Genomic DNA, 12164 nt, shown 5'->3' on the forward strand with positions numbered 1-12164 from the left:
CTGTTTCAACATAGCACCAAGAGCCTGTCTGTCTCCCCGCCTGTCTGCCTGTCTGCCACTTTTCTCACACTCTTTACCCTTTGTAGTGTGTGAAACTACACAGTGTCTTGCGGGAACCTGCACAATGTTATTACAATACATTATTTTGATACATTATTTCCGATACATTGTAAAAAATACTGTTTTTTTCCCACACTCTACCCCAGCCAGGTGCAAATTGGGGGGAGGGACACAACAAATAAATAGCTTTGCATGTGTGGCTCCTTACCACAATCGATCAGTGTGGCAAAACTCATCTCTGCTCAGAGGGCCTTAGAAATAATTTTTGCAGAGAGAGAAGCTAGTGTGGAAGGAACATCTTCCACTTTGGAAGATGAAAAACTTTCCGAATATGATGATCATGTCTCTGTCAATTCGGAGTCTGACAGTAAGTTGGAAGAAGGGGATGAGATTGACCCTCAGCCAGCCCCAGGACCAACCCGTCAGCAACCAGCTCATCAGCAGCCTGCAGGAGGATGTCAAAAAAGGGTGAAATTGAATGGTCTTCTTGCCCAAAGAATGAGCCACCCCGCATGGCTGCCAATGTGATAAGGATGCAACCAGGGCCGACGCGGACGGCGCTTACTCATGAGCAGGACATAAAGTCTTCTTTTGAACTGTTCATCCAAGGCACAATACAGAAAATTGTTCTGGACTGCACTAATTTGGAGGGATGGCATGTGGACCAAACTTATTTACATACATACTTTGGGGTTGTTATCCTTGCTGGTGTTTTCAGATCCAATGGGGAATCCACAGAATCCCCGTAGGATGCAGAAACTGGCAACATCTGTGCAACATCTCTGGAAAACTTTCACATTATTTCCAGATTATCCGCTTCGATAACCGAGACACCAGACCAGCTCGGTGGCAAAGACAACCTAGCTGCAATCAGATCAGTGTGGGACAAGTGGGTGGACACCTTCCCCTGTTTTACAACCCTGGGCCCAACGTTACTGTTGATGAGCAGCTTATGTCATTTAGGGGCCGCTGCCCCTTCAGGCAGTACATACCGTCTAAACCCGCAAAATATGGAATCAAGATGTGGGCTGCCTGTGATGCTGCTTCATCATATGCGTGGATCTGTATTCGGGGAAAGCAGATGGAGGAGCCTCTGAGAAGAACCAAGGGATGTGGGTTGTGCTGACCAACTGGCAGGTGTCTTCACCGACATTTTCAACATGTCCCTGATTGAGTCTGTAATACCAACATGTTTCAAGCAGACCACCATAGTCCCTGTGCCCAAGAACATGAAGGCAACCTGCCTAAATGACTACAGACCCATAGCACTCACGTCCATAGCCATGAAGTGTTTTGAAAGGCTGGTAAGGGCTCACATCAACACCATTATCCCAGAAATCCTAGACCCACTCCAAGTTGCATACTGCCCAAACAGATCCACAGATGATGCAATCTCTATTGCACTCCACACTGCCCTTTCCCACCTGGACAAAAGGAACACCTATGTGAGAATGATATTCATTGACTACAGCTCAGTGTTCAACACCATAGTACCCTCAAAGCTCATCACTAAGCTAAGGATCCTGGGACTAAACACCTCCCTCTGCAACTGGATCCTGGACTTCCTGACGGGCCGCCTCCAGGTGGTTAGGGTAGGCAACAACATGTCTGCCAGGCTGATCCTCAACACTGGAGCTCCCACTGGTGCGTGCTCAGTCCCCTCCTGTACTCCCTGTTCACCCACGACTGCATGGCCAGGCACGACTCCAACACCATCATTAAGTTCGCAGACGACACAACAGTTGTAGGCCTGATCACCGACAATGACAAGACAGCCTACAGGGAGGAGATCAGAGACCTGGCCGGGTGGTGCCAGAATAACAACCTATCGCTCAACGTAACCAAGACTAAGGAGATGATTGTGGACTACAGGAAAAGGAGGACCGAGCACGCCCCCATTCTCATAGACGGGGCTGTCGTGGAGCAGGTTGAGAGCTTCAAGTTCCTTAGTGTCCACATCACCAACAAATTAGAATGGTCCAAACACACCAAGGCAGTCGTGAAGAGGGCACAACTAAGCCTATTCCCCCTCAGGAAACTAAAAAGATTTGGCATGTGTCCTCAGATCCTCAAAAGGTTCTACAGCTGCAACATTGAGAGCATCCTGACCGGTTGCATCACTGCCTGGTACGGAAATTGCTCGTCCTCTGACCGCAAGGCACTACAGAGGGTAGTGCGTACGGCCCAGTACATCACTGGGGCTAAGCTGCCTGCCATCCAGGACTTCTACACAAGGCGGTGTCAGAGGAAGGCCCTAAAAATTGTCATAGACCCCAGCTACCCTAGTCATAGACTGTTCTCTCTACTACCGCATGGCAAGCGGTACCGGAGTGCCAAGTCTAGGACAAAAAGGCTTCTCAACAGTTTTTACCCCCAAGCCATAAGACTCCTGAACAGGTAATCAAATGGCTACCTGGACTATTTGCATTGTGCCCCCCCCCCCAACCCCTCTTTTACGCTGCTGCTACTCTCTGTTTATCATATATGCATAGTCACTTTAACCATATCTACATGTACATACTACCTCAATCAGCCTGACTAACCGGTGTCTGTATGTAGCCTCGTTACTTTTATAGCCTCACTACTGTATATAGCCTGTTTTTTTTACTGTTGTTTTATTTTTTTATTTACCTATTGTTCACCTAATACCTTTTTGCACTATTGGTTAGAGCCTGTTCGTAAGCATTTCACTGTAAGGTTGTATTTGGCGCACATGACAAATAAACTTTGATTTGATACACGGAACAGGCCTATCAATTCCTCTAAGTTTGTGTTCACGGCCGACACGCACCTAGTGTCCTACGAGTCAAAGAAAGGCAAAAATGTGGTACTCATGAGTATGCTGCATAGGGATGGGAGAATCTGTGGCCTGGAATATCAAAAAACAGAAATCATAATGGATTACAATGCCACAAAAGGAGGGGTGGACAATTTAGACAAGCTGGTGACTGGCTACAGCTGCAAAAGAAGAACCCTACGCTGGACACTTGTGATATTCAACTTCTTGGACATCTCGGCGTACATCACATTTGTCATCTGGATGGCGTTGAACCCAGATTGGAACAGAGGGAAGGTCCAGAGGAGACCGCTCTTTCTCGAGGAGCTGGGCAAGGCATCGGTAAGAACCTGAAATCCAGAGGCGGCAACATATCCCAAGGACCCCAGCTTCTGCAGCCACCATGAAGAGTATTCAGGAGGATGCTGGTGCCCCATCTGCCCGACCCACAACTCCAATGCTGGAAGTAAGTGTGAGTGATGTTCTTGCATGTGTTCTTGCATGTCTGACTCTCCTACCTTGGCCTGCTGTAACTATATATGTGAGTGCGATGTTAGTAAAATTCCTGAACTAAGTGTTTTCATCATTCTAGATTGCAGCCGGTAGCAACAAAAAGTGCTGTGATGTGGGTGGACCCAATGAGGACAGGAAGACAATACACATACAAGTACAAGAAATACATTTGCAACACACACAGTAAAACTGTCCCTCATGTGGTGTCTAGACCGGCCTTAATGTGTGTTCAATTGGACTCATATCATTTCCATAAAATACTATATGTAAAATGTGTCCTGCCAATTTGTTCAGTTCAAAGATCAAGATAAACATGATTTATTCCACCCATGTCCTGATTATGAATGATTTACAAAAATCACATTTGATATATTTTTTTTAAATAGTGTTTTTATTGGTAAATGTGATCTAGCAGTGGTAAATGGCAAATATTAACCATATATGCAGTCTATATTGCTTGCAATTGATATGTCAACATCTACAGTATGTATTTTTACATATATTGTTATGCTGTATCATTTTAAAAACCCAGTAATGTTGTGGGTCCCAGGAACATTGGGTGAATAACAAAAACATGTACACCACCCAAGGGTTAAAAAAAAACATGTGGAGCGGTAGAGCATACTCTCAATGATCGGCTATGAAAAGCCAACTGACATTTACTCTTGAGGTGCTGACTTGTTACACCCTCGACAACTGTGATTATTATTTGACCATGCTGGTCATTTATGAGCATTTGAACATCTTGGCCATGTTCTGTTATAATCTCCACTCAGCACAGCCAGAAGAGGACTGGCCACCCCTCAGACTGGTTCCTCTCTAGGTTTCTTCCTAGGTTTTGGCCTTTCTAGGGAGTTTTTCCTAGCCACCGTGCTTCTACACCTGCATTGCTTGCTGTTTGGGGTTTTAGGCTGGGTTTCGGTTTAGCACTGAGATATCAGCTGATGTAAGAAGGGCTATATAAATACATTTTATGTGCTGCATACATTACAGCATTATCATCTTTATTAGTATGAGTGCATCAGAGGTCATTGTTGTCAAACACAGGAGTTAAATTCTTAGATAAGGATGGGTATGTTGTGAATCTATATCTACTTTATATTTACCATAATCTAATAATTAACCTTAATCCCCAAAAACATTAAAACATATCATACATGGACACATTTTTGTACTTATACAAATTGCAGACATACTGGCAATTACTTTGAGATTTGTCATTAGATTGTCATTAGAGTGTAGCTAAGGGGAAAACCTAATACATTCTCAATATCCCCTATTAATCTTGTGCTCTTGGTCCAACAGTGTTTGCTGTAAGCTCACTTTGGCATCTTCAAAGTTAGGGTTGAGTTCTAGGGCCCTCTTGAAGTCCATCTCTGCGTCTTGGAAAAAGCCTGCAACAAAAGGTAAAACAACATTTATCCATTCAATTCACCAGGGATGTATTCATTACTGAAACCAGTTAAGAACCAAATGAGGGAGCACCTGCATTTGTCAAATAGAAACTCTTGTTTGCTTATTCCATTTGAAGTTTCCACAAAACGTTTTGCAACAGAATAGGCGTAATGATTATACCCCAGCTTACGAGAAACATTTCACATAAGGAAAACCAGCAAGACTGCCTTGCCAGTACAAGTTTGTTCAAATGGATGAAATAACCCCACCTAGTGACTAAAATTGGGACTGCAATACCTTTTTTCACCATTGGAATTCACAATCTCGTCTGTTGTAGCCACTTCATTACACGACATTTCATTACCTAATCTATAACGAATTAGTCCTCTGTTGTAGAATGATACTTCGATCTGGCAGTTGGCCTCAATTGCAGAAGTGTAGTCCTCCATTGCTTCACGAAAATCCACCCTGAAGTACTTTATCTGCCCACGGTTGTTGTGAGCAGTAGCAAGGTCACTGGCATCACAATTTCTGAAATAAACCATGGTAAAAGAGAATGTTAACATTTAACGTTAGCTAACTACTGTCTTCCACATAGCTAAATTAGCACGGAATTCACAAGATGTCAATGACAACGTGTTTTTGTGTTACCTTGTTTTCCAGCATGACGCGAGGAACTTTGTATATAGTTCTTCTGCCTGCTTGAAATTGCGTTTTTTAAACTCAACATTGGCGCGTTCAAGAGTTTGACAGCTGTCTTGTTCCATTTAAGGCATAAAATGTTTGGATGGAAGTCTGTTTCCGCTTCTGCAACTCTTACCGGAAATGAGTATATTTGTGGACAAATATACTAACACGCCTGGTGCGTGTTGACGCAAGGGGTACGTAGCATGTATGGTTATTAAAAATATTTATTGATCTAACATTATGTTACTAAATAAAGACCATATTTATTGTACATTACTGCTCAATAGATTAGCTATTTAAATATAATCCAAAATGTTCACCTATTTTCCTTTCTTGTAAAAACAGGTGGCAGAGTTGACCACATTATTAGTTGATTGTGTGTCCATATTATGATTTTCTTGTGATTTGTTTCCCCTTTTCATTTGTGTATTTTTTCTCTTAGATTGTTTTGTACTTTGCTGAGTAATGCACATGTCTTATACATGATCAGTCAGTTAATTAATGTGATATAGAGCTAATACGTTATAGCTTGCAGTCCTAAAACCCGGAAATGAGTTACTTCCGGTTCGCTTAGCCAGCCAGTGTTGCCAACTAATTTTCAGGGGAAGTTGCTAGAGGCAGGTTGATTTGTTGCAAAAGTTGCTAAATGACGTTGTGATGTCATTGCGTGATAACGTCAAACTGCGTCATTACGTAGAATACACAATAACGTTACTCAAATTGACTGGCCAAAAAATATGATTTGACATTTGTTCATGTACAGACTCCCACTATTTTCTGTACTTCTGGCTGTACAATTTTGATTGAGACATGCTGATTGATGTTGTAAGTTCTGTTCAAGATCAAACATTCGTGTCCAACTTGATTAATTGGGTTTGGCTCGTCGAACCCGATCTACTGCTGCTGCAGTCAGCCAACAATGATTTGCAATTTGCTGGAATTGCAATTTGCTGGAATTACTGCTGGCTGTGCACGAGCTGAGCGCCTGCTGCTGACGTCACTCACAATGCACTTTTGCAGCCAGGCACGTGTGTTGTGACTGAGTGTGACAGAGAAAATCGTTTTTGTGTCATTTTAGCATTTGAGTCACTTTTCAAAAGTTGCTAAAAGTTCCAAATACATTTTTAAAAAGTAGCTAAATCTGTTGCTAGGTGCTGTTTGAAAAAAAAGTTGCCAGGGTACTCTGAAAAGTTGCTAAATCTAGCAACAAAATTGCTAAATTGGCATCACTGTAGCCAGCCCTATGGGAAAAATTGAGAAAATCTTCTGTGGTTTTTATGGCGGACTACAACCTCAAAAGCTGGGTTGACGCCACCAACTGGATGGATTTTTTTTTTAAATAGGTAAAAGTAAGTCCATACATGATAGTTTTCCTTAACTTAATCCACCCAAATAAAAATAGTACATTGACAAAAACTCCCACTTCTTCCATCAAACCTCCATATTTCCCTTCTCACCCATACGAAAAAGATTGCAGTATAACTGCGTCCAAAATAACCCTTTTTTTTTTACTGCAGTCATTTTTCAGTGTAACTGAATGCAGTACACTCCACTTATTCTGCAATTACTGTGTACAAAATACCACAGTCGACTGCAGTTACTGCACTTTTACTACAGTTTCAAAACTGCAATCTTTTTTGGTAAGGGCAGGCTCTAGCGCCTGAGGGTGGTACGGCTTGTGACAATACTTCCTGCAACTCCTTTCAGTCCTAGGAACCGCATCTACAATTATATATATTTTCCTGGACTTCCTCTCCACCTTGGTAGTGCCATTAATCTCCATAGCTATAAATGCCACAAAGTCCATCTTCTTAACCTTTAAAATATCTGGGTCCTGCTGGTGAAGGCCTATCCACCACCATGGACTCGACAGTAGTACCATTCGAACCCTCAACCCTTTAAACAGCCGTTGCAAATAAATGCTCTGGATAGTCCTGGCTTTGGCCACCTCATTGTCTTTCACCCTTGTTGGGCATTCCAAAGACGTGGCTTCATGGTTTCCACCACAATTGCAACATGTCACATTTTCATCACTTTTAAACACATTACATGATCTTTTCCACAACTTGGACATTCGGCTTCTCCCTTCTGCAAACACTTGAAACATGTCCAAAAGCTTTACAGTGATCACACTGCATTGGTCTTGGGATACATATCTGATTCTCTATTTTATATACCCCAACTGGACCTGAGTAGGGAGAGACTCCATATCAAACAACAAAACAGACTTCACTTTTTCTGTATTCACCATACGAGTCATCCGATGTGCATCAATCAATGCAGGAATATTTTCCATCTCTGTAACATCGGCTTCCCACAAGATGCCAGATATTACCCCCTTGAGGGGTGCCCTGTCCCAAGAGACACACACAACATGTCAAACTTATCAAATCGGGTAAAACGCAACACACAATCCTTCTGATCAGCAAAAATCTAAACAAGTCCGCCTCTTGTAATCCTCACAGCCTTCACTTTACCCAGCACTCTCTCCATCAGTTTGGATCTCAAATGGATTCTTCAAGGTTGGTAATCCGATCAATTGCTCCTCATTAATAAACCGTACTCCAACAAGGGACATTCTCAGCACTGTACGCTACTTTGCAGAGTTTTCAGTTCTTTTGGACAGTAGTCTAATTCTCCTTGATTCTACCGCCATTAGATTCAAGATCCACACCAGCGTTCGCTTCCGCCATCTTTTCCATGAATGGGGAAAGAATAGGGTTTTGGAATTAACGCTGAAAATATGGTCAAAGGTTAACACAGGTTTAGGAGATTTTGTTCTATGAGATAAAGCAGCAAGTTAACATGACCTTTATGAATTACGAAGCCTTTAAAAGTTTACAAAAAGTAATGTGAGCTGATGAAGATTCTCATAGAACAAAACATATAAGATCTCCTAAGCCTGTGTTTACCACTGACCTTATCTTTGGCATTTATCCAAAACACTACAAAAACACCATTCATTTTCCCCATAGGCTTTGTCCAACAAACCATTGCGGAGTTAGTGCCTACAAAAATTAGCCATTATTATCTCTATAAGCCAGTATTAGTAGGAAGATGGTCATAGAGGTTGCCAGATTTTAGTCCTAAAACCCAAAAATGAGTTACCTCTGGTAATTTCAGCCATTCTTATGGCAAAAATGAATAGGGAAAGAATAGGGTTTGGGGATAAACACAGAAAATAAGGTCTGAGGTTAAGACAAGCTTAATGTTTTATTATTTGCGATAATATCAGTCAGTTAACATTACCTTTATGAATTATGAAGCCTTTGTGCTTTATGTGCTTTTTAAATTTCATAAATTCTTCAAAGTTCACTAAAAAGTGACGTTAGCTGATGATCTCAGAACAAAACGTATAAAATCTCCTAAACCTGTGTTTACCACAGACGTTTATCCAAAAACTGCATTAATTTCCCCATGTGCTATATCCAACGAACCATGGCGGAGTTAGTGTCTACAAAAAGATGCCATTACTATTGCAAAGGAGCAATCAAATCATAATTCGGTAGTATGCATCAGTACAATACAGATGTTTTCCATTTGTAACATGGTCTATTGCTTCCGTCTGGAACTCAGACTAAAACGTTACACTCAGGAAAGGACGCTCGCAGACAAAAATGTGAGCAGACTTTTTCTAGGTGAGAAATTCACAGAATGATCTGAGATAGGTCATGTGTCATCCTTAAAAAAAAAAAAGTATCTTAAGGAACTATGGCCTGTTCAGTAGCCTCTTCTTTTACAGCCCATCTACCTTCAGAGTGTGTGGTCGGGTTCAGGCAGATCAAAGGGACGACACACAGAGGAGGAGAGAAGGGCACTGATGTAGGTACTGGGGTATAGACTGATGACATCCTCTAATAAATATCCTATAGAGAGGCATGTCTATAGGCACACAATGCACTAAACATAAAGGTTGTCCTAGTAGGCAAGGCTAATGCACAGCAGACCACAGAATAAACAGACAACTAATACACTACCTGTAGTGAACAAGATGGGAGACAGAGAGCTTGTTTCAAGCGCAGGTGTTTATTGTTAAAGGACCACAGGAGGCGGCAGGTAGCTGGGTCCAGGGGCAGGCAGAAGGTCATACACAGGGGGTCCAAAAAGGCAACAATACAGGCAGGGAAAAGGCTAGTAACGTCGTCCGGGAGATCAGGCAATAGGTTGATAACAGGAAATCCGATAGGCTAAAGTACTGGCAGGGAATAGGTGTCGTTAGTGAGGCCGGCAAACACTATCACGCGGGAGGATTAAATTACAATGAAAACCAGCACTCCAAATTGAAGTGTGTCACAAAACAAACAATACCTCACAATGACGGGGTTCAAAGAACTGAACTAAATAGTGTGTGATAATGACATACAGGTGTGTGAACAGGTGATTAGAATTCAGGTGTTTGGGATCTGGAGAGTGAACTCTGTTCAGGGGATCTGTGTGTTTGAGAATGTGAGCTGGAAAGTAGGCTGGAAAATGAGCTGCGTTCAGGGGATCTATGTGTTTGAGAGTGTGAGTTGGAAGCAGACGTTACACTACCTTGATAGAAAAGTAGTTCTACTACTACTTTCAAATGCTGTGTCGATGCTCATTCAGCCATCACCTTTTTCATATTTGCTCTTTGCAGGTTGGCCTCAGTCTACACCGTAAGGAAGGATGTGTGTGTGGGGTGGTGCACCCGGCAACTGGTGCATTTTTCCAGTGCCCCAAACATTGTCGTTTGCTGTGAGAATTAACACAGAGTGTCAAAGTCCACTCATGGTCTGGCAGAAACAGGGCAGGCATCAATCAGCCCCCCAACATCAAAGAACTGCGTTATAAATCAATATCACTGACAACTACCATCCAGCCATAGCTGTAAACTGTTTGACGAACTTTTAGGCGTGTTGAATGAGGAGAGGAAGAATCAGCAATACTTACATTATGGTTTTGAAATAAAATTGTTTACCATCAAGGTTGAGGTCAATTGTATTTTAATTCAAGTTGGAAACTCAGTTTACTTCCTGAATTGAAATAGATTTGACCTCAACCCTTCATGACATCGTTGATGACTGGTTGAGGCGTTGCACTTTGTATTGTTTTGAATAGTAGACAGGGGAGAGCAGACTTCCAATTAGGGGTATCAGGGTTTGGCTTAGTTTGGGTATATGTGGGTCAAAGGTTGAAGGTCGTGTCTTTGAGGCACCCCTCAAAGTCAGTGTTTCCCCTAGATTGTAAAGAGATCCGTGCTGCACCACCCATGGTTGTCTTAAAACGTTTCCAAAGTTGGGTGTATGTGTGTGTGTCCGTGCATGTGGGTGTATGCACGTGCGTTCCCTCCCACCTAAGTATAAGGAAAACAGTTTTACGGTTGCCACTGTTTGACAAAGACTGTGTTGTAGATCGTGTAGCCACTGAAATAGCAAGCAAACAGAAAACAGCTGGCTAGTAAAAGGATCCAAACTAGACCTGAGGTAAATGTTTGACTGAGTACCTCACACAGACATAGCAGACAGATCAACTGTATTTCTCAGGTGATTCAGACAAATGAACAAATACTCATTCCAGAGGGAAAATCTTCAGCGCCTTCTTCAGCTCTTTTAGCGATGAGCGAGGTGTCAAAAGAACATGCGGTGACCCAGTTCCATTGAGGAGGAGCCGCAGTTCAAATATAGAGGTCACATGTGGTTGAAATAAGTTATTTGGGTGGCACTTGTGTTAAATTAGTCCATTAGAACAAGGTAATTATAAATTCCATTGTACAACCACATTTCAACCGCATGTGATCTCTATTTGAACTGGGTCCTCTTCAATCGAACTGGTACACGGCATGTTTGCACCTTGACCATTGCCAAAAACATCTGAAGGCACTCCTTAGGAATGAATGTTTGTTTATATCTCTGAATCACCTGAGAAATATGGTTATTTTTATCGTAGGTTATAGTAAAGTTGCATCTCACTGAGATTCAGCAGGAACAAAATATTGTAAACTCTTTCATAACTCCTACATTGTTGGATCCATAAATTACATAGTTTTAGAAATGGAAGGATCGTTCCCCTTCTTCCAATGCTATACGTTTCTGAAAGGTCTCACTGCTACCATACAGCCAGAGTACATTTTAGCACAGTGTTAACATAAATGTCGTTGCTGGACCTAAATATTTGCCTTCCTATACTGACACCTAAGTGTAGGGAGTTCAGGTTTATATAACAAATACCACATAGAGCTTCTTTTGTATCTACATGTACTGCACAGAATTATAGCAGTACGTATCGAAAATGTGAATACCGGTATGTACCGCTAAAAACACATGACTCTTTGTTTTGAATCTGAGATGTTGGTCTTTTTTTATATATATATATATATATATATATATACACATACATACATACATACATACATACATACACAGTCAGTTGCCAGTTTATTAGGTACACCCATCTAGTACGGGGTCGGAAACCCCTTTGCCTCCAGAACAGCCTGAATTCTTTGGGCATGGATTCTGCAAGGTGTGGCATTCAAACTTTGTTCAATTGTGATTAAGGGAGCTAACGTGCCAGGAAAACATTCCCCACACCATTACAACCAGCCTATACCGTTGACACCAGGCAGGAGGGGCCATGGACTCCTGCTGCATACACCAAATCCCAACTCAACGTGAGGCAACAGGAACCGGGATTCGTCAGACCAGGCAGTATTTTTCCACCCCTCAATTGTCCAGTGTTGGTGATCGCGTGGCCACTGAAGCCGCTTTTTCTT

At 42.1% G+C, this 12164-nt stretch overlaps 1 protein-coding gene across 1 annotated transcript; it reads right to left on the reverse strand.

Annotated features, from left to right (window-relative positions):
• Nucleotides 1–4316: 4316 nt before the first annotated feature.
• Nucleotides 4317–5579, reverse strand: ttc32 (tetratricopeptide repeat domain 32). Its single transcript, XM_029734161.1, has 3 exons — nucleotides 5396–5579; nucleotides 5109–5275; nucleotides 4317–4743 (listed from the first exon to the last, which is right to left on the reverse strand). The coding sequence occupies exons 1-3, from the start codon at nucleotides 5509–5511 to the stop codon at nucleotides 4616–4618; spliced, it is 411 nt and encodes a 136-aa protein (XP_029590021.1). The 5' UTR covers nucleotides 5512–5579; the 3' UTR covers nucleotides 4317–4615.
• Between the last annotated feature and the right edge of the window lie 6585 nt (nucleotides 5580–12164).

This window comes from Salmo trutta, chromosome 35, assembly GCF_901001165.1.
Source record: "Salmo trutta chromosome 35, fSalTru1.1, whole genome shotgun sequence".
Lineage (NCBI taxonomy): Eukaryota > Metazoa > Chordata > Actinopteri > Salmoniformes > Salmonidae > Salmo > Salmo trutta.

Excerpts from the sequence above, each read along its gene's own strand:
- ttc32 (XM_029734161.1), bottom strand. The coding sequence starts at position 5,511 with ATGGAACAAGACAGCTGTCAAACTCTTGAACGCGCCAATGTTGAGTTT. Across the intron at positions 5,276-5,395 it reads GCGTCATGCTGGAAAACAAG|AAATTGTGATGCCAGTGACC; the intron begins GTAACACAAAAA and ends GGTTTATTTCAG. Across the intron at positions 4,744-5,108 it reads ACTAATTCGTTATAGATTAG|GCTTTTTCCAAGACGCAGAG; the intron begins GTAATGAAATGT and ends CTTTTGTTGCAG.